The sequence below is a fragment of the Caretta caretta genome, chromosome 28 (assembly GCF_965140235.1).
Source record: "Caretta caretta isolate rCarCar2 chromosome 28, rCarCar1.hap1, whole genome shotgun sequence".
In the NCBI taxonomy this organism is placed as follows: domain Eukaryota; kingdom Metazoa; phylum Chordata; order Testudines; family Cheloniidae; genus Caretta; species Caretta caretta.
Window position 1 is genome coordinate 15,236,045 of NC_134233.1, and position 21,632 is coordinate 15,257,676.

The following is a 21,632-nucleotide window of genomic DNA, read 5'->3' on the forward strand; positions in this document are numbered from 1 at the left end:
AGAGGCAAAATCTGAAGGGACTTTATGGCCCCCTTTCTCTCCCTGCTCCTCTCCCTGATTTCCAACAGAGACAGGGAAAGACACCGCATTTCCCCCAGTCCCTCCCCTGTTTTTCATCCCTTCACTGGGGCCTAGTGGGAGTCACACTAGTCAACTAGTCACACTAGTTGAGGAACCAGGCAAGCGGACAGCTGGCCCAGCCCTCCATGCTAGTAGCTTTCTCACATATAGGGAGACGAATCAAGGTTGGAATTGATGTCACGACTTCTTTCCCAGAGGGGCTCAATCTCTCTAAGGCCTGAGGGTTAAATGGCCATGTTCTACCAGCTACCCTCCTCAAAAGGAAAGGGGGTGTCAGCACCTATAACAAGAACTGGTAGCAAAAATATGTAACAGAAAACCTGCATGATGCATCCCTCACGATGCTTAAAAATAAATGGAGACATCCTCTGACAGATGTCCTGTCTTTCCTTGGCAAATAAGAGAAGGGAAGAACTCAGTGACCCTTACAGTCTAACGGGGCAAAAGGTTATCCACCTTGTCTCCTCGAGTCGTTTTCCTTTTAATAGAAATTGATTTTGAAGCTCATCAAAATAAGTTCCGCTTGAAATACAAAAAATGAAAATCTGTACTGGGCCAATATTTGGTTCTGCAGTATTTCTCACACACGTTCTCCCACCCTAACCCTTGAAGTGAGGTTTTCTATCAGAAATCCTGATGCAAAAGGGAGTATATTACATCAAATAAACTTTTCAGGATTAGCCACTGTTTTCCGCATTACTAGCAAACAAAACACAAGACAACTTCCAGTTTTCCAATATAATTAAGGTTGTCACACCTGGTTAACACAGGTAGCCTGATTCCAGGATAAGGAACTTCTCTTCTGGTCAGATCAATTGGTGACCCTATAACAATAATACACAACTCTCTATAATCAGGTAACATATTCAAAGATCACAAAAACTTGCCCTAGGTCTTAGTTTTCCTTTAATTAGGACAGTCACTAAGTGAACCTTTGAGTCAAGTTGTGGTCCCACTCATGGGAGTTCACAGATCTCCAGATCTTCTGCGGTGGGTGTTGGTGCCAAGGGGTCTCCTCTGGGGGAACGTTTGCATCATGAGAAAAAACACCTTCCTTGTATTTTCACACTTTTTAATCTTTCAAAGTAGGAGGGCGTAGAGGAGAAAGGTTGCAAACGCACACAACACAAGAGCAAAACCAAAATCTGGTCTACGCTGCAGTCCTATACTGGTATAACTGCATTGCTTCGGGGTGTGAAAAATCCACACCCCTGAACGATTTAGTTATACTGACCTAACGCCCCATATAGACCACACCGTGTTGGCAGGAAAGCGTCTCTTGCTGACATAGCTCCCACCTCCTGGGGAGGTGGATTAACTGAGCGGATGTGAGAGCTCTCAGAGCTTCTTCTTTACAGCACTGCAGATGCAGCATTGTAAGAGACAAAAACAGAGAATCAGGACCCAACATGTGTGTATCCTGCAGTCTGAAATTGGAGCCTGACAGATGCATTCCCTCACTGGTTACCGTTATTTCCACTGCGTGAAAGTCCTCGTTACCCACTCAGGCAGCCAGTTTGGGATCCACGGGGAAGGAATGTCCTCTAAAGAACTCTCTCTCTTTCTCTGCCTCATTCAACTTTGGAGCCAAACAGTGAAGGATGATTGTGCTCCATCTAACCATGGGATCCTTTGGGACTGTAACCAGTGACACTGAACTAGGGAGTGGTGTTCTACAAACGATTTTCCTTGGGCTGTTGATTATCATAGTTTCCTTTATTGGGGTGAAAACCAAGAACTGGGAGTGTACTATTTCTAACCCACTTTTTTCTAAATCATTGGCGTGGGTTATGGCACATTTACAAGTTATGGGTTATGGCACATTGCCAAGAAGGCCAATGGCATTTTGGGATGTATAAGTAGGGGCATAGCGAGCAGATCGAGGGACGTGGTCGTTCCCCTCTATTCGACATTGGTAAGGCCTCATCTGGAGTACTGTGTCCAGTTTTGGGCCCCACACTTCAAGAAGGATGTGGATAAATTGGAGAGAGTCCAGCGAAGGGCAACAAAAATGATTAGGGGTCTGGAACACATGAGTTATGAGGAGAGGCTGAGGGAGCTGGGATTGTTTAGCCTGCAGAAGAGAAGAATGAGGGGGGATTTGATAGCTGCTTTCAACTACCTGAAAGGGGGTTCCAAAGAGGATGGCTCTAGACTGTTCTCAATGGTAGCAGATGACAGAACAAGGAGTAATGGTCTCAAGTTGCAGTGGGGAGGTTTAGATTGGATATTAGGAAAAACTTTTTCACTAAGAGGGTGGTGAAACACTGGAATGCGTTACCTAGGGAGGTGGTAGAATCTCCTTCCTTAGAGGTTTTTAAGGTCAGGCTTGACAAAGCCCTGGCTGGGATGATTTAACTGGGAATTGGTCCTGCTTCGAGCAGGGGGTTGGACTAGATGACCTTCTGGGGTCCCTTCCAACCCTTATATATTCTAAGTCTCTGAAGTAGAATCTACCAAACCATGCAAAAAAATCAACAATGTTAGTGCGGAACGGCTTCCCCAAACATGCCCCAATATTCTTTAATTAGGTGGCACCGTCTAGACTAGGAACTAGATACAGGCCTGGATCAGAATCTCTGTAAGTTACCAGAAGTGACATTTCTATTCAAAAACGGCTATTTTTCTGCAGCGATTCCATTTTTAACACTTGTTTCATTTTATACACATTTGTGGCTCCTACAAAGGATAAATTCAGCAAAACCCCCCATTTCTATTTCTTCCACACACTGTATTGTGAAGGACAGCATTTCCCATATCATAGGAAAGATCTTCTGTAGAGCCTGGGTTACAAATGCTCTGGGTACCGAATACATGGGCATTTTGCCTGGTTCCAAGTCACTTAGTGTGGAATTCTCTCCCCAGATCATCTGAGACAATATTGACTTAAACAATGGAACTACACTGTGATCAGATGCACTTCCTTCTGTTCAGTCTGCTGCTGTTCACCATTTCCGAGTGGAGAGTTCAAATCACGGCTGTTTCTTTGTTAGCACGTCCAGTAAATGGGAGAGTTCTCTCCTGTTGACAGAACTGCATTTGAACTTTCTCCACGTCATCAGGGAGAGGTGGGGAAAAAGCAACGCTGAAGTGAGAAGTAATGACTTTAGCAAATCGTCATTTGTCTCAAAGTCTCCGGTAAATTTGAGCTACATCCTGTCAAACTAAACTAATATCCCATTGGGCGACTAAACATTCTTCAGGAGAGATAGAAACCCATGTCACAGAGAGAGATAGACTACATGACAACGAAAGTGTCAAGGGAAAATCCAGAGCAGGTTACACCTAATAACTCAGAATCAAGACAAGATTCTCCCATGACATTCTCCTCTGATCCATTCAAACCTGCTTCACTCAGCACTGTCTCGTTTTTGAGTGACATTATATACAAAAGTTTTAGCATCCTCACAATGGGGGTGGGGGGGAGGGGAGGGGAGGAACAGCCCCCTTGCCAGAAGTGGCTTTGCCAATAGATGGAAACTGGAATTTAAACCCCAAATGTCCCACTGTCTTTGGGAACCATTTGAAGTCCCCTTCCAGGTCTTTGACACTTTCATCTCCAGCCATAGCGATTTAGGATTAAAGAAGTCAAAGCGTCATCTCCAAGCGCAGACAGCTGGGAACACTGCATCAGACGGCACTTTGAGAAGTGGAGAGCTAGAATATGAAGAAGATAAACTCTGCATGGCTCAAACAGGAGGTAGCCGTTCTGGAGTGATGGCGAAGGAGGGAATCTCCCCATCTCCTTCCAGTGTCACAGAGGCTGAAATGACACTTCCCCCCCGCAGCTCCTGCTTTTCACAATATTTAAATATATTTTAAATGAAAATAAAAACTGTCCAAAAATAACTGCTCCTCAGTACAATCCAGAGCAACCTGTATCATTGGAGACTCTAACAGGACCTTTGCTATACGTGGAACTGTCTAAATGTGATGCTCCCTGGTTCCTGGGAGGAGGGACGCACTCCCATTACTCGTGGGACAATGGAGCGGAGAGCAAGGTTCACCTCAACCCAGGATGAACGGCAAAAGGTCAAAATGGGCAACTCGTCTGGACAAGCTGCGGGACAACACTGATGCCAACGGTTCAAACAGCCTTACAGGTTACTACGTGGGAATTAGCAAAAGAAAAAAAATGGCTAGATAGCCCTAGAGGTTTTTATGATGTTTCTCTCCCTTGCAGATTCTCTGATGAGAGATAAAGGCTGAGCGCCGAGGGAAGGTTTTCCCGCACTCGCCGCATTCATAGGGTTTGTCCCCTGCGTGGATTCTCCGATGCTTAAGAAGGGTTGAGCTCTCAGTGAAGCTTTTCCCGCACTCACACTGATAGAGCCTTTCTGCCGTGTGGATTCTCTGGTGCGTTATAAGGTTTGAGCTGTGAGTGAATCTTTTCCCGCACTCACCGCATTCGTAGGGTTTCTCCCCTGTGTGGATCCTCTGATGCGTAATGAGGTTTGAGCTCCGAGTGAAGGTTTTCCCGCACTCAAAGCATACGTAGGGTCTCTCTCCCGTGTGGATTCTCTGATGATTGAGAAAGGCGGAGCGGTCAGTGAAGTTTGTCCCGCACTCACAGCATTCGTAGGGTCGCTCTCCCTTGTGCATTCTCTGATGTGTAGTAAGTTCTGAGCTCTGAGCGAAGCTTTTCCCGCACTCACAACACTGGTAGGGCCTCTCCCCGGTGTGGATTCGCTGATGCTGAATAAGGTTTGAGCTGGCAGTGAAGGTTTTCCCGCACTCGCAGCATTCATAGGGTTTCTCCCCTGTGTGGATTCTCTGATGCGTAATCAGGTGTGACCGTCGAATGAAGCTTTTCCCGCACTCACAGCATACATAGGGCCTCTCCCCTGTGTGAATTCTCTGGTGTGTAGTAAGATCTGAGCTCTGAGTGAAACTTTTCCCACACTCACTGCATTCATAGGGCCTCTCCCCGGTGTGAATCCTCTGATGCTGAATAAGGTTTGAGCTGGCAGTGAAGGCTTTCCCGCACTCACCGCACTCATAGGGCCTCTCCCCGGTGTGGATTCTCTTATGCGTAATCAGGTGTGACCGTCGAATGAAACTTTTCCTACACTCACGGCATTCATAGGGTCTTTCTCCCGTATGGATTCTCTGATGTGTAGTAAGGTCTGAGCTCTGAGTGAAGTTTTTCCCACACTCACTGCACTCATAAAGTTTCTCACCTGTGTGGATTCTGTGATGTGCCATAAGGTTTGAGTTCGGATTGAAGGCTTTCCCACCCTCACGGTATTCATAGCGTTTCGCACCCGTGTGGATTCTCTGATGCGTAATAAGGTGCGAGTGCCAAATGAAGGTTTTCCCGCACTCACAGCATTCAAAAGGTCTCTCTGCTCTGTGTGTTCTCTGATGTTTAGTAAGGGATGAGCAGTCCCGAAAGTTTTTCCCACACTCAGTGCATGTATTTTTTTTCGTTCCCCTGAGGATTTTTTGCTGGGCTGTGGTTTCTTTAAGGTCCTTGTGTGTTCCCTGACAGTAAATAAATGTACTCAATTTCTCATCTGGCTGGTTTCCCTGCTCTCTCTCTGGTCTGTGCTGAATCTCACAGGCTGTTCCCTGCTCACGACTCCTGGACACATTCCCTTTCGATCTTTGCGATAATGCTCCCTGTGATTCCACTTGCTCAGCATCTTCCTGCTGAGAATTCTGCTCCTCATTCTCACTCACCATCCCAGCACCTGCTGGGACAGAGAGAGAAACCTCAAACAGGGATGGGAAGGGGAAGACCAAACCAAAATAAGTGCTGGAGAGAGGTCAAATAAAAACCAGGAACTGAATTCCCCCAAAGGGAATCAATTCAGCCTTCACATCCCATCTAAATTCTCAGTGGGAAGGGAAGAAGCTACTGACAGGTGTCAGTTAGAATCTGTAGGAAGCCATGAGCTATATCTTCCCTGGGGATATGACGCTTGCTGGGGACAATCCTGAACTCAGAGAGCTCCTAAGGTCTTTGCAGAGGATCCCAGATGTTTCCTTCAGGCACTTTCAGACTCTGAGTAGGTTTCATGTTTCCTCACCTGTGCAGGGATCTCTCAGGATCTCCCTTTCCTCTGAACCCTGGAGGTCTGGGACCCACGGCTCTGCCCCTTGTTCCAGCTGGGAGATCACATCAGGTCTGAAAACGGGAAACCCTGCTCAGATGAAAGAAAACAAATGAGATCAGGTGAATTCCTAAGATGTTGTCATTAATTTTTTTTTTTTAATTAAGCCCCAGTCCTTAGTAACCAATAAAGTCCAGATCCAGGTCCCCAGGTCCTCAAAGGTGCAGAACACTCTGCTAATGAGGGATGTATCTGCTGTGAACACGCAGATAGACACTGTGTGACAGTCTGTACCCCTATGTTCACTCTTCTACAAAATTATGATCTATTTTGTACAAAGTACGCCTTGCCAGGTATCATTTGGAAACTCATAATCAGCAAACATTATCGTCCTGTTAAAATGTGTAGCAATACTGTGTATGTACAGTTATGAGATTTTACTGTAGGATGTTAGTGAAAATACGTTTCAATCCTGGGGAACACCCACAGACAGCAAGGCTGGCCCCTGGTCAAATAGTCATTCTCCAGCGGGGGGGGAAGGTGTGAACAAGAAATTTACATTCCATCACAGGGATGGCTTGAAGCTCACATCCACAGCCCATCTCCATGACTCAGCTGAGAACTGAAGACGTTTTTAGCACATAGGACTGAATTATAAAAAGAGGAGGGGAAAACAGGAGAGATTCTCTCTGGCCCTGTCTACACTACCAATTTTTGTCGACAATAGTGATGTTGACACCCAAAAGTCAACATAAAAAAACCCCCAGAATCTCATGCTGACACTTGCTTCCGCTGTCGGCAGCACGCGTCCACGGTTGGGGCACCATCATCAACAGTGTGAGCAATGCACTGTGGGTACCTATCCCACCGTCCAACTCGAAACCTTCTGTCGCTACGTGTTGCGGGAAGGCGGGGCAGATCGTGGCGCATCTTGGGACCTGGCTCGATGCATTGCCTTCTGTCCCACGGGCTTCTGGCTTTCTTTTGCGGCATTTTTCAATGGCCCTTCTTTGCTGTGCACCCCGGCATCTTTGTGAGAAGGGATGGATCCCGCCCTGCTCTCCTATGCTCTGTTAACTGTCACGAAGACATTGCGGATGGCAATGCGGTTAATCGTCAAGTTCCTAACTGAAGAAGACTCTTGGGTGCCTGACATGCTTCATGATATGGATAGGAGCAACTTTAGATTGCTTTTGGCATTCACAGAACAGCTGCAGAGGGTAGACCGTCACTTTTGGGCTCGGGAAACAAGCACTGAGTGGTGGGATCATATCGTCGTGCAGGTGTGGGATGAAGAGCAGTGGCTAGAGAACTTTCAGATGCGGAAAGCCACCTTCCTGGAACTGGGTGCAGAGCTTGCCCCAGACCTGCAGCACAAGGACACCAGAATAAGAGCTGCCCTATCGATAGAGCAGCGTGTGGCAATCGCTGTGTGGAAGCCGGTGACGCCAAACTGCTACCGATCGGTCATGAATCAATTTGGAGTCGAGAAGTAGATCGTTGGGGCTGCATTAATGCAAGTGTGCAGGGCAATTAATCATATCCTGCTATGAAGGACTGTGTCCGTGACTATGGGAAATGTGCGTGAAATAGTGGACAGCTTTGCAGAAATGGGTTTCCCTAACTGTGGAGGGGCGATAGATGGCACACACATTCCAAATTAGGCAGCAGACTACCTTGTGATGGAGTACATCAATAGGAAGGAGTCCTTCTCCATGGTGTTGCAGGAGCTTGTGGATCACCATGGGCGTTTCACTGACATCAATGCAGGGTGGTCTGGGAAGATGCATGACGCACGCATCTTCAGGAACACCGGCCTGTACAGAAAGCTGCAAGCACGGACTTTCTTTCCAGACCGGAAGATCACAGTGGGCGATGTGGAAATGCCTATAGTGATCCTGGGAGACCCAGCGTATGCCTTACAGCCATGACTCATGTAACCTTACACGGGACACCTAGGAGCGGTTCAGCAACAGGCTGAGGTGGTGCCGGATGACAGTTGAATGTGCCTTTGGCAGATTGAAGGCACGCTAGCGATGCCTTTATGACAGGTTAGACATTAGTGAGGATAATATTCCCATGATCATAGCTCTGTGATTGCACGTTGCATAACCTTTGTGAAGCTAAAGGTGAAAGGTTTGCTCGTGGGTGAAGTGCTGAGGCAGACCGCTTGGCCGCTGATTTTGAGCAGCGAGATACCAGGGCTGTCAGAGGAGCCCAGAGGGGAGGAATTCAAGTCAGGGAGGCTTTGAGGCAACACTTTGAAAATGAGAACTAGTAATGTATCTCTCTGTCAGAGGTGCTTCAATGTTATTTTACATGTCATTTTCCTGGGAAGTAATGCTGAGATTTGGGGCCTTACATTCCAGGAAGCCAATGATTAAAATGTCGGCTTATGTACTGGACGTGCCCACTATCCCAATGTGTAGAAAACAAATAAAGATGAGTTACCGTTCAAAAACTTCGCTTTTATTGCACTGGAAACAGCACGCACAGACACACAAAGATGCTTGGCTGGGAAAGGAGGAAGCCAGACAGCTTCGTGTTGGTGGCCCATCAAAGAACATTTAACTCTCAGAATGGACCATAGAAGAAACTCATTTGACCCCGATGACTCTAACAGCAGACACATTTTTAAACAACTAACAAAATCATCCACAGCACAGCTTTGGTGGTAACGGGGGACTTCAACTCCCCAGACAGCTGTTGGGAAAATAACACAGCAGGGCACAAATTAGCCAATAAATTCTTGGAATGTATTGGAGACAATTTTTTATTTCAGAAGGTGGAGGAAGCTACTGGGGGGAGGCTGTTCTAGATTAGATTTTGACAAATAGGGAGGAACTGGTGGAGAATTTGGAAGTGGAAGGCAGCTTGGGTGAAAGTGATCACGAAATGATAGAGGTCATGATTCTAAGGAATAGTAGGAGGGAAAACAGCAATATAAAGACTATGGATTTCAAGAAGGCAGATGTTCGCAAACTCAGGGAGTTGGTAGGTAAGATCCCATGGGAAGCAAGTCTAAGGGGAAAAGCAATTTAAGACAATTGGCAGTTTTTCAACGAGACATTATTAAGGGCACAAGGAGCAAGCTATCTCACTGCATAGGAAAGACAGGAAGTCTGGCAAGAGACCACCCTGGCTTAACCAGGAGATCTTCAATGATCTGAAATCCAAAAGAGGATCCTACAAAAAGTGGAAACTAGGTCAAATGACAACGGATTAATATAAACAAATAACACAAGTATGTAGGGACAAAATTAGAAAGGCCAAGGCACAAAACAAGATTAAACTAGCTAGAGACATAAAGGGTAACAAGAAAACATTCTATAAATACATTAGAAGCAAGAGGAAGACCCAGGACAGGGTAGGCCCATTACGCAATGAGGGGGGGGGAAATAACAACAAAAAATGTGGAAATGGAAGTGCTAAATGACTTTTTTGTTTCAGTTTCCACCAAAACGGTTAGTAGCGACTGGACGTTTAACATAGTGAATGCCAGTGAAAATGAGGGAGGATCAGAGGCTGAAATAGGGAAAGAACAAATTAAAAATTACTTAGACAAGTTAGATGTCTTCAAGTCACCAGGACCTGATGAAATGCATCCTGGAACACTCAAGGAGCTGACTGAGGAGGTATCTGAGCCATTAGCGATTATCTTTGAAAAGTCATGGAAAACAGGAGAGATTCCAGAGAACTGGAAAAGGGCAAATCTAGTGCCCATCTATAAAAAGGGAAATAAGGACAGCCCGGGGAGTTACAGACCAGTCAGCTTAACTTCTGTACCTGGAAAGATAATGGAGCAAATAATTAAGCCATCAATTTGCAAACACCTAGAAGGGTGATAAGTAACAGTCAGCATGGATTCGTCAAGAACAAATCATGTTAAAATCGACCTGATAGCTTTCTTTGACAGGGTAACAAGCCTTGTGGCTAGTGGGGAAGCGGTAGATGTGGTATATCTTGACTTTAGTAAGGCTTTTGATATTGTCTCACATGACTGTCTCATAAAAAAATTCGGGAAATAAAACCTAGATGGAGCTACTATAAGATGGATGCATAACTGGTTGGGAAATTGTTCCCAGAGAGTAGTTATCCGTGGTTCACATTCCAGGTGGAAGGGCATAATGAGTGGGGTCCGGCAGGGATCAGTTCTGGGTCCAGTTCTGTTCAATATCTTCATCAATGGTTTAGATAATGGCATAGAAAGTACACTTATAAAGTTTGCAGATGATACAGAGCTGGGAGGTGTTGCGAGTTCTTTGGGGGATAGGATTAAAATTCAAAATGATCTGGACAGACTGGAGAAATGGTCTGAAGTAAACAGGATGAAATTCAAGAAGGACAAATGCACAGTACTCCACTTAGGAAGGAACAATCAGTTGCACACATACACAATGGGAAATGACTGCCTAGGAAGGAGTACTGCGGAAAAGGGTCTGGGGGTCATAGTGGATCACAAGATAAATATGAGTGAACAGTGTAACGCTGTTACAAAAAAAGCAAACATCATTCTGGGATGTATTAGCTTGTCAGCTGTACTCCGCTCTGATTAGGCCTCAACTGGAGTATTGTTTCCAGTTCTGGGGCCACATTTCGGGAAAGATGTAGACAAATTGTAAAACGTCCAGTAAAGAACAATAAAAATGATTAATGGCCTAGAACACATGACCTATGAGGGCAGATTGAAAAAACCGGGTTTGTTTAGTCTGGAGAAGAGAAGACTGAGCAGGGACATAATAGTTTTCAAGTACATAAAAGGTCATTAGATAATAAGACAGAAAATATCGGGGTTTGTTTAGTCTGGAGAAGAGAAGACTGAGCAGGGACATAATAGTTTTCAAGTACATAAAAGGTCATTAGATAATAAGACAGAAAATATCATATTGCCTCAATATAAATCCATGGTACACCCACACCCTTGAATATTGCGTGCCGTTCTGATTGCCCCATCTTAAAAAAAGATATATTGGAATTAGAAAAAGTTCAGAAAAGGGCAACAAAAATGATGAGGGGTCTGGAACGGCTTCCGAATGAGGAGAAATTAAGAAGGCTGGGACTTTTCAGCTTGGAAAAGAGACGACAAAGGGGGGATATGAGAGAGGTTTATAAAATCATGACTGGTCTAGAAAAAGTAGATAAGGAAGTGTTGTTTGCTACTTCTCATAACACAAGAACTAGGGGTCATCCAACAAAATTAACAGGCAGCAGGTTTAAAACAAAGAAAAGGGAGTATTTCTTCAAACGACACACAGTCGACCTGTGGAATTTCTTGCCAGAGGATGGTGTGAAGTCCAAGAATATAACAGGGTTCAAAAATGAACTAGATAAGTTCATGGAGGTCAGGTCCATCAATGGCTATTAGCCAGGATGGGCAGGGATGGTTTCCCTAGCCTCTGTTTGCCAAAAGCTGGGAATGGGAGAGAGAGGACGGATCACTTGATGATTCCCTGTTCTGTTCATTCCCTCTGGGGCACCTGGCACAGGACACTGGGCTAGATGGACCTTTGATCTGACCCAGTATGGCCGTTCTTATGTTACAAAGAGGAGGGAAAAAAATTGTTCTTCTTAACTACTGAGGATAGGACAAGAAGCAATGGGCTTAAATTGCAGGAAGGGCGGTTTAGGTTGGACGTTAGGAAAAATTTCCTACCTGTCAGGGTGGTTAAGCCCTGGAGTAAATTTCCCAAGACGTTTGTGGAATCTCCATCGTTGGGGATTTTTAAGAGCAGGCTGGACAAACACCTGCCAGGGATGGTCTAGATAATACTTAGTCCTGCCATGAGTGCAGGGGACTGGACTAGACGACCTCTCGAGGTCCCTTCCAGTCCTACCGTTCTGTGATTAGCCTCCAAGTGACCGGTGGTTTGCCCCTGTCAGTTAGCGAGTATTTTAAGAGCATGTGACTTGCTCAGGTGACCCTGGACTCCATCTTGTCCCTGTCATTTTCTACAGACTTAGACGGAGGGCTTTGTCTGGGACAGTGGAATTCCGTCCACACACGAGAGGGTATAAAAGACTGTGGATTTTGTCTTCTTTTCCTGTTTCATTTCTTGGGGCTGGATTGCTAACAAGGAAGCTTTAAACAAGGACTGATGACCCGCAGGCTGTTTGGGTAATTTCCAGAGACGACTTTTGCTAACTAGCAGTTTATTCCATCTCTGCTTCAAACCTGATACAAGACCTTTGCAAATATATATATGTGTGTGTGTGTGTGTGATTTCCTTAACCTTTTAACTTTTTCTTTTCTCTTATAAATAAACCTTTAGATGTTCGCTATTAAAAGACTGGCAACAACGTGATTCTTGGGTAAGATCTGAGTTATAGATTGAGCTGGCTGTGTGGCTGATCTTCTGAGATCAGAAGAACCCTTTGATGACATGGGTTGTCAATATCCACTACTCATAAGGTCGAGTGTCTGGGTGGCGAAGTAGACGCTGCAATGCTTAAGGAGATTGCCTTTTTGACGACTGTGTGGGGAGACAGACGTTTGCTTTTGTTACTGCCTTGGTACATCCAATGGTAGAATAACCACCGGTTTGGGGTGGAGTCTGCCCTATTTCTCAGCAGTTTGTCCTGAATCTGGTGTTCTCAGCGGGGACCCACGGAAGCACAGTGACACCAGGACCTCAGCACTGTTAGATGTCAGGAAAGCACATATTTCAGAATTAGGGAACCTAGTGAGTCAGGTGTAATGGGAAGGAGCATAAAAATCTCTGGGTGTGGAGAATGCTGGGAAATTAGATTCTATAATTCAGGAGCAACATATTCTAATTAGTCTGGAAAAGCAGAATGTGAAAAATAAGAATCAGGCCAGGTGACTTCAGGAACGATGGAGCCCAAGATCCAAGGAGCCTGCAGAGAAGAGAGATTGTGGCTATTGCACATGGTGATGGGGGAGCAGGACTCTCCATGTCTCAAGAAGTTTTACTACCAACCTAGGCCATTTTCCCATGCTGGGGGGCAATCCAGACCAGTGCGGAGTTGTGTCATCTGTAATCCTGGGTGATCTGAAATGTTCTGCTGGAGCTCCCTTGTCTGGATGCTCCCAGCCAGCATTCAAGGACGCACTGAATGTCTGTGAGATAAATAACCCTGGACCAGCAGCCTGCTTCTTGCACCCCGGCAGATTCTGGCTTCCAGCAGCCTTGGATACACTTGGTAAGAAATAGCAGCATCTGAATTTTCCCCAAATCATGTGCTCTGCAATGGCTACTTTTCCCTGAACCATTCAGAGGAATAATAAGGATTCTTTGCTAATCAAGAGAGACAAATGGTACCACTTATTACTTGAACTAGAGTTAGCTATCTACATAAGAATGTAAGAGCGGCCAGACTGGGTCAGACCAATGGTCCAGCTAGTCCAGGGTCCTGTCTTCCGGCAGCGGCCAGGGCCAGGTGCCCCAGAGGGAATGAACAGAATAGGGAATCGCCCAGTGATCCATCCCCTGTCGCCCATTCCCAGCTTCTGGGAAACAAACAAAAGGAAGTATTTCTTTACACAACGCAGAGTCAACCTGTGGAACTCCTTGCCAGAGGAGGTTGTGAAGATCAAGACTATAACAGGGTTCGAAAAAGAACTAGATAAATTCATGGAGGATCGGTCCATCAATGGCTATTAGCCAGGATGGACAGGGATGATGTCTCTAGCCTCTGTCTGCCAGAAGCTGGGAACGGGAGAGAGAGGACGGATCACTTGATTATTCCCTGTTCTGTTCTTTCCCTCTGGGCACCTGGCATTGGTCACTGTTGGAAGACAGAACACGGGGCTGGATGGACCTTTGGTCTGACCCAGTCTGGCCGCTCTTATGAGACAGACCAGGAAGGGGACAGGCTGCACTAGCCTGCTCCCTGATTTTCACACCCACTCCCCTTCATCCCACTGCTCTCAACCACTCTGCTCTCATCCCACCGCCCCCGGAGCACCTGCTCCTTGTGTTTTTTCCTCCCCTCCCATTGCCACTGCCTTCCTCACTACAGGCTCCCCCAAATTTCCCACTGCCCAATCGTTTTCCAACTCACCTTTCCACTGCCCCAAGTCTTCTTTGCTTCTGACTCCCAAGAGCTCCTCTTCCCTCCCTCCCATTGCTAGTTCCCCCATTTCCTGGAGCAAACACTACCCAGCCCCCACCTACCCGCTACTCCCCCCCTCCAACTCCTCGGCATGCTAACTCAACTCCTTCCCAGATCTTCCAGCCCCCCACTGCCCCCAGACGTCCCAGCTCACAGGAACTCTTCACCCCAAACCTACCCCCCACCAGCCTACCACCGACTGGCCACTCCCCTGCTCTCTCCCCCACCGCTTGGACCTGCCAATTATTGTTATTTATTATTTGTATTACTGTAATGCTCATATTCTCAGTCGTTGACCAGGATCCTGTTGGTACCGGTTATTAAATATTAATACTTTTAGTTCAACAAAGAGTCTCTCTGAATTCTAAGGCCCAGAACACCGACCCTTGACCGGTAAGTGACCCGGTTCAGGAATGCTCTCTATTATTCTATATTTTAACAGTCTTGCACACCTTCCATGTCTATACAACTGCAGATAAGCTTGGAAACCCTCTCTTTAACACATATCCATAATGCTGGCATAAGCACATATAGACTTGGGAAACTAATAAGGGATGAACGTTACAGCAGATATTTCCTGTTGGGGAAATCAACAGGGAAGGATGATTGTGGGGTTAAGGAGGACCCACTGAGAGATGTTATCTTGAAGAACTGTTAGTTCTCCCAGCTGTACATAATCATGCCTAATGAAGAGCTTGTGAAATCTGCGAGAGAGGGAATTTACACACACACAAAGCAGCAGCAGGATCCGGTCTATGAATGGCACGTTGAGGTACATTTGGACGTACAGGGGCACACCCTCCCTGCATCTTCCAGCATGGCGGCAAGCGGACAGCATGGTTTGTCTCACCAACAGACAATAAGCATTTTGCACGAGCATTTACAACACATGAGAGGATCGAGTTCTTAAGCGTGGGTCCTAGGAACCGTGCTCTCATTGTACTTGAGTGTCGTTTTCCCCAATACCTCTGCTTGCCGTCACTTACAATTCGAGACTTCATTCGATAAACATTTCCTTGTTTTCACTCTAAACACATCTAAGTGCTGGGTTAAGTGGATCGCTGATGGGAAGGGTCACTCTGAAGCTGCTATAGCTGTGAATCTGTGAGTACTGTGAGCGTCCAACGGAGCAGGGGCTGGACTCTCCAGGGAGACACTCAGAGGGCCCAGCAGTGTGTGTGAGTCTATCGCGTCCCTGCTGGGAATATTTTGAAGTGCTGTAAAATCCACATGCAGCCTCGGACGCAGTCTGCTCTTGAAAGTTTTGCTGCGGTAGCTCAATTGTTTCGGGCGATGAAAAATCACTTTCCCTCCCGCTCCCTTCCCCTGCAAATCCAACCTATCTATGCTGGCAAAAGCTCAAGTGTAGACAGAGGTAGAGTGGCAAAAAGTCCACTACAGAAAATGAAGGAAACCAAATGCCCAGAAACTACTTTACTGCAGAGTTAAGGGTGCCCAGAGCTGTCTCCTACCTTTCACCATATGGACGGTGGCTAAACATAAACCTCTGCAAAGCAGAAAATGAAGTTAACATACACACTACCCCTGCAATGCATCCTTAACTGTGCTCCCAACCCTGCAGCTGGTAAGAGCCACTGGGAACGGTTCTGTCAAGGTGCTGGAAAGGTGAGCAAACGACCACGGGAACTGGAGAATTCTCCCTCTGTTGAAGTCTTCGTGTCAAGGCTGGATGCCTTTTTGAATAGGATTTAGTCAAACACAAGGTGTTCAGCTCAGGACAGCCGTAACTGGATGAAATTCTATTGCCCGAGTTATTGTGACTTTCCATGCCTTGGGGGAGCGCCTGGCAACCCCCATATTCCTCATTTATATATAATTGCATATTGCATATAAAGCAGGCCGTGTGAGGTATCAAGAAAAAGGTTATGATCTGCTGAAAGCCACTGCTCTATCTAAATGTGTCTCTCTTCAGTGCATATGAAGTTATGAGAATTGTGTTGTGTGGTTGTAACTAAAACACGCTGTGGGTTTGGGAGGTGCCCAGATACTAGCTTTCCTGAGACAATGACAAGGGAGGTAACCAACACCCGGGTGGGCGCTGAACAGAAATCACCAGCCACTGTCCAACAAGGGAGCTATAATGCAATGGCTCACCTGCATGAGGCCACACCAGGAGAATTGCTAAACCTTGTCTGGGGACTCAGCAATGTCCCCAGACATGCCTGGGCTTGTGTTCTCCAAGCACCTGGACTAAGGGTATAAAACAGAACACAGGGGCCACTTGCCTGGCCTTTCTCCTGCCCCCACCTATGCTGCAAACAACAAACACGCTCAGAAGTTTGAAGACGCCAACAGAGGAGACTGGCCCAGGTTTAAGGGACAAACCTGTGTCCTATGAACTGCAATATCCAGTGGGGTGAGAAAACCTGCTTAATCCAGTTGTTGCCCTGTCTAATAGGGTTGAGAGTTTAGACTGCGTGCTGGCATTTTATTTTGGTAACCACTCTGACTTTTTGCCTATCACTTATAGTCACTTAAAAATCTATCTTTTGTAGCCAATAGATTTGTTTTACTGTTTATCTTTACCAATGAGTTTCCCTGAAGCGTATGGTAAATCTGCTCAGGTTTTGCAAAGGCTGGTATGTGTCCACTTTCCACTGACGAAGTGGGGAACCAATTAATAAATTTGCATTGCTCGTCTTGAGCAGTGCAAGACGGTATATTCCCGAGGTACAAGGCTGGGAGCGGGGACGGGGATTTGGCTGGTGCCGGTCTCTGTGTGATTCGTGAGCGGCTCTGGGAGCGTTCATGCAGCCTAGCTGGGTGTGGGGTCTCCACATCAGATTGTGCTGAGTGATCACAGCGCCTGGAGGGGTTTGCTGCTGGTCACTGGCGAGGCTTTGTGAGGGATAACCCAGGCCGGAGACAGTTCAGGGGGCAAAGTGATCCCACAGTCCCAGGCTGCACCCTGGGGGTCCCGTCACAGTTGTACAGGAGATCAGACTACATAACCTAAACCAGCCCTTCTGGCGTTACAAACCTATGGATCTAGAACAGATACCAGGAAGGACTAAGAACATGCCGTTGTTTGTGTTGTGCTCTCCAGACGGGAATCCCAGCATTTATCCACATCCCCTCCGGCTGTGTGCACTGGGTCAGGTGTAGCCGTAATCGGACGGTGGAAGGAGTACTTGGAGCAGCTTGGCAGAGCTGTGACTAGTATGCAGAGAGGTGCACGTGACCCCTGAGGGACCGAGCCTGCCCCATTTCAGTGCTCAGTGTTGTAGGTTGTGTCAGTGAAGGTGCACAAGGGGGGTTCCTGCCCTGAGGATTGCCAGCACCCTGGTGGGATACACGCTAGTGGTCTCCAGGGCTTAGTGAGGGGCAAGTGAAGACAACGACTCAGAAGGAACTCAGACTCATGGTGAGGGTAGGCGAGTGGGATCACTTTGCAAGACGGAGCTGGTTTGCGTGGAGCAGGCTCAGTGTTTGAGAGAGGGGCAGGGGTTGGAAGCTTCTGTTCGTTATGCTGGACCCAACCCCCCGTTTTACCTGAGCAAACAGGAGAAATCTGACACCGTGCTGTAGTTCTCCTGTGCTCTGTTCCCAGGGTGTTCTGTAGTGAGCAGGGCACAGGGCTGGTGTGTGTGTCATTCGCATGTCGGGGTCATGCTGAAACAGGGCAGAGTTAAGGTTACATTGTGGGGGTGACATGAACCTTAACTCTGCATTTCCCCTTCTAAGAACCGAGGGGTCAGGAATCCTTACCCAGCGAGGTCACATTCTCGTAGTTCTCCTGCATGACGTCTCTGGAGAGGGCTCTCTGAGCCGGGTTCAGCAGGGCCCCCTCTTCCCTGATGAAATACACAGCCACCTCCTCGAAGGTCACCGGCCCCTGAAAGAGCAAGAGTCCAACCCTCAGTGCCTGCTGCCCCACTCGCAGCCCCACTATTCGTGGGGGGGAGGAGCCGATCAAATGGAAGCTCTGGGTGGGTCAACAGAGCACCCTGCTCAGAGCATCCAGGAAACACCAGGGTGAGGGGCGAAGAGACACCCCTCCTCTCTCCCAGCAGATCCATCACACACCTACTAGCCACAGCCTGATACAGGAGATGCTGCCCCGAGCAGGGTCCAGGGCGAGCTCCCTGGTCAGAAGCCCAACACCCTCCTCCTTGTGAGGAGGTGGATATGAGGGAGGGGAATCTCCCCGAAATCTGAGTGGAGGGTGCCCCCTTCCTATTTCACAGCAGCCGCTGGTGAGTCGGGTCAGGCTCCAGCACTGGGAGTCTGGGCTGTTTTCCACGCCTGTGATGAGATCTATCTCCTCCGCCCAGGCCATGATGGGGTTAGCTGTGCATTGTAGGCCGAGGAAACTACACCCCTCCATGCCTGCTAGGCATGCTCAGCCCCGAAGCAGGATACAAAGGAAAGCAACTCGTCTGCCGGCCTGCACTGCCAAGGAGGAAGGATGCACATTGCGACCTCCCTCCAGGGATCTGTGGGAGCCCCAGTCCACAGAGGCCAGGGGGACACCGGACACCCTGCAGAGACCCCGGAAGGGACTGAGACACCATAGACCGCGCCAGCCGACGACCCGAGAGACCCAGAGGACCTGTGGACCCTGAGGACCTGGTAGGAAGTGGCCCAGGGGAAAGAGACACTAGTCCAGTTCACTGGAGTTACAACATTGCACTCTTGAGACTGGGTGTTTGCCGCTCCGCCCTGCTCTATGGCCACAGCCCCTGGATGGTGGCCCAAAATCTGTCCTGACTGTGAGGTCACTCTGCCCTGAGCGTAAGGGTAGCCCACAGACTCTGACCGCTAGGTCACGCTGCCCCGGGGAGCAAAGGTAGCCAAATAACTGTGACCGCTAGGTCACGCTCTCCTGTTTTATGGGTTAGGCCATCCGGGAGACTCTGGCAGCCGAGACGTAAGCTCCCCACTGACTGTACATGACTGGACACCCCTTCGCCGGGTGTATCTACCCCGCGACACAGCCCCATCCGCAAATTAGGGTATTTCTACTTCTGAACCCTCATGGGTCTGTTCCCAGAACCTAAGCCACTTATTAAGTGAGTTCTGGCAGGTTTGTCACACCCTGTCCTCTTCCCTTTCTCCACCCTGTGTATTCCCATGGGAGGTCGGGAAAAGGGAGTTATGGTTCCATGAAAACAGAAGGAATGTTTGGACAGCCGACCTTGGGGTTAGGTGTCTCTGCCCCGTACATTTTATTGCAGTTATCAGCAAAGCATTTCTAGTCCCAAGAAGAATGGTTATAGGCAGTGGCCAGGGAAATTGTTAGCCTCTTAGGGGTGAGTTATGAGTTATGTGATTTGTTCAGAGAACATTTATAAAAAGTTCAGATGATTCAAATGATTCTCAAAGGAGAGGGAAAGACGATCACTGGGCAATTTCCCCTGACGCATCCAGGATTTTTAATTGATGTTTGATGATGACGTAGAAAGAGGCAAAACCTGAGATTTGAGATCAATGTTGAGAAATGAAAGAGAAAAGGGTGGAAACCTGAGGAATGTGGATCTAGTTTTGTAAGTTAGAGAAAAGTGGAAAATCTGAGGGATTTTCTGTCAGTTGTGGAGATGAGGTAAAATCTGAGTGCGTTTCCCCATCAATATCTGATCAGTGAAGAGAGAAAAAGGGGCGACATTTGCAAAGATTTGAGACCCATGCTCAAGGATTTGAGAAAGGGCCAAATCTGAGATTTTCTTTGTATTTTATAATTAGAGCGACAGGGGAAAGCCTCTGGGCAGATTCAATCAGGGACAGCCACCTAGAGAGAAAAGGGGCAAAATTTTAGAGTATTTGATATCAGTCTTTGAGATTTGCAGAGAAAAGCAGGCCCCAAACGCTGCATTTGAGAACACGAGAGAAAAACACCCAGACCTGAGGGGACTTTAGGTCGCTATTAAATAACGAGAGGGGAAAGGGGGACAGTTTGACTGGATTTTATATGACTGCCCAACACAGACAGAAAGTGATGGTTCCTCCCCCCCCCCCACACCCAGGATTCACCTGGGCAGCAGGGAGCCCTTTGAGGAGCTGATTGAAGAGGGCCGGGGAGGGGGAGCTGGAAGGTCCCTGGGTGAGGGAAGGGGGCAGCAGTGGGGGATGGGCAGGTGACGGGGGGCGACGGTGTTGGCAGTTCGGGGGCAGCAACTGGGATTGGGAAACCGGGGTCTGGCCAGTCTCCACGGGGGACATGTGCTCCTCCCTTCCTCTCCTGTGCCCTTCCCTGCCCTGTTGCTGGCGGAGAACAGCCACCCCATCCCCATCCCCACCCCAGAGGCAGCCGGGTCTCAGGGCTCCCCCAAACAGCCCCCACTGACTCCGATCCCTTTGGGGGAATGACTCAGGGTGACAATTTCCCACCGGAACAAGGACAAATCGCTGCAGATAAAATGGGTGGGAAAATCCCCCCCCCCCATGGGAGGAGACTGTAAATGGACATTTGAGGATTATGGGGGGGGGGCGGGGGGCATGGGAGTGGATGGTTGGAGGGGAAGGGGGGGAATCGCCCCGGGTTTTACAGCCACGTGTGACACTGGGAGAGAAAAGGGGAAGAACGAGAGAGAACTGGGGGGGGGGGGCAAGTGGCACAAACAGGGACCAGAACAAATTAACTCACCTCCCCCCCGCCCCCCACTTCTCCCCTGGGAATTTCCTGGCTGTACAGAGATAGTTCAACCCCCCCCCCCCGATCTTCTCTCCCCACAATTCTGGCTTCTCCCCCCTCCCGACACCCCACCTCCCCCCACAGGGGACCCCCCCCGCCAGGCCCCAGCCTCTGCCCCCCCCCCCCCAGCACTCTCCCCACGGGTCTCTCACTCACCGGGGGCCTCGGGCGCAGGGGCTGGTCCCAGCTGGAGAAAGTCCCCCCCCCCGCCCCAGCCAGGCACGGAGGGGTTAATGACGGGCTCCCCCCCAGCACAGACCGCACAGGGTTTGGCGCAGCTGCTCAGCCCCCCCCCGGATCACAGGGGAGCTGGGCCAGGGCCCCCACCCCAGGGAGCTGCGAGCTCTGTGCACAGGAATTGGGGGGGCGGCCGCACCCCCCGGCTGGAAGCGGTTTCCATCATACACAGGGGTCACAGTTTGGTTCACTGGCTCTCAGCCCCCCTCCCCCGCACAAACTGCTCCAGCCCCCCCTTGTCTCGGGGCTTTGTTCTGCCTCCTTCCTCCCGGCACCCACCGCTCCCAGCTGCTCCAGCCCCTTCCTGTGTCTGCAAACACCGCGCTGGCTGGGCTCTTACCGGCGGCCCCTGCCAGCCGTCAAGGGCGATGGGGTGATGCGGAGCCGCACGCGGGAGCCAGAGGCGCCCCCGCAGGGGTCGGGACGGGGCTTGGTGGGGGCGAGAACCCAGGAGTAAGCGGCAGGAGGCAGAGCGGGCTGGAGGCGTGGCCTGATGCCCTCTCTGTATCCGCAGCTGATTGGTCCATTCCCCT

General features: G+C 48.7%; 2 protein-coding genes across 5 annotated transcripts in view; both read right to left on the reverse strand.

Moving 5' to 3' along the window:
- The window catches only part of LOC125628615 (uncharacterized), a 33,468-nt gene extending 15,630 nt beyond the window's left edge, over positions 1-17,838 (reverse strand). Inside the window, exons 1-2 of the mRNA XM_075124028.1 lie at positions 17,724-17,838; positions 839-905 (exon numbers count right to left, since the gene is read on the reverse strand). The gene's annotated coding sequence lies outside the window, so the exon portion shown is untranslated. The remainder of the gene's footprint in view (positions 1-838; positions 906-17,723) is intronic.
- LOC142068264 (uncharacterized) lies at positions 805-21,585 on the reverse strand. Of its 4 annotated transcripts, none has more exons than XM_048833775.2 (4): positions 21,440-21,585; positions 17,940-18,066; positions 6,114-6,227; positions 805-5,774 (listed from the first exon to the last, which is right to left on the reverse strand). In XM_048833775.2, the coding sequence occupies exons 2-4, from the start codon at positions 17,971-17,973 to the stop codon at positions 4,231-4,233; spliced, it is 1,692 nt and encodes a 563-aa protein (XP_048689732.2). In that variant the 5' UTR covers positions 17,974-18,066; positions 21,440-21,585; the 3' UTR covers positions 805-4,230. The 4 variants fall into 4 exon arrangements, with proteins under 4 accessions (XP_048689732.2, XP_048689731.2, XP_048689739.1 ...); XM_048833774.2 differs by having other exon boundaries at positions 805-5,777; XM_048833782.2 differs by having other exon boundaries at positions 805-5,777; positions 21,379-21,444.
- Between the last annotated feature and the right edge of the window lie 47 nt (positions 21,586-21,632).

Bases quoted from the DNA above. Each gene is read 5' to 3' on its own strand.
- LOC142068264 (XM_048833774.2), bottom strand. From the start codon at position 17,973: ATGCAGGAGAACTACGAGAATGTGACCTCGCTGG. The intron at 6,228-17,939 runs GTAAGGATTCCT...TCATCTGAGCAG, and splicing joins CGAGAATGTGACCTCGCTGG to GGTTTCCCGTTTTCAGACCT. The intron at 5,778-6,113 runs GTGAGGAAACAT...TCTCTGTCCCAG, and splicing joins CCTGAGAGATCCCTGCACAG to CAGGTGCTGGGATGGTGAGT.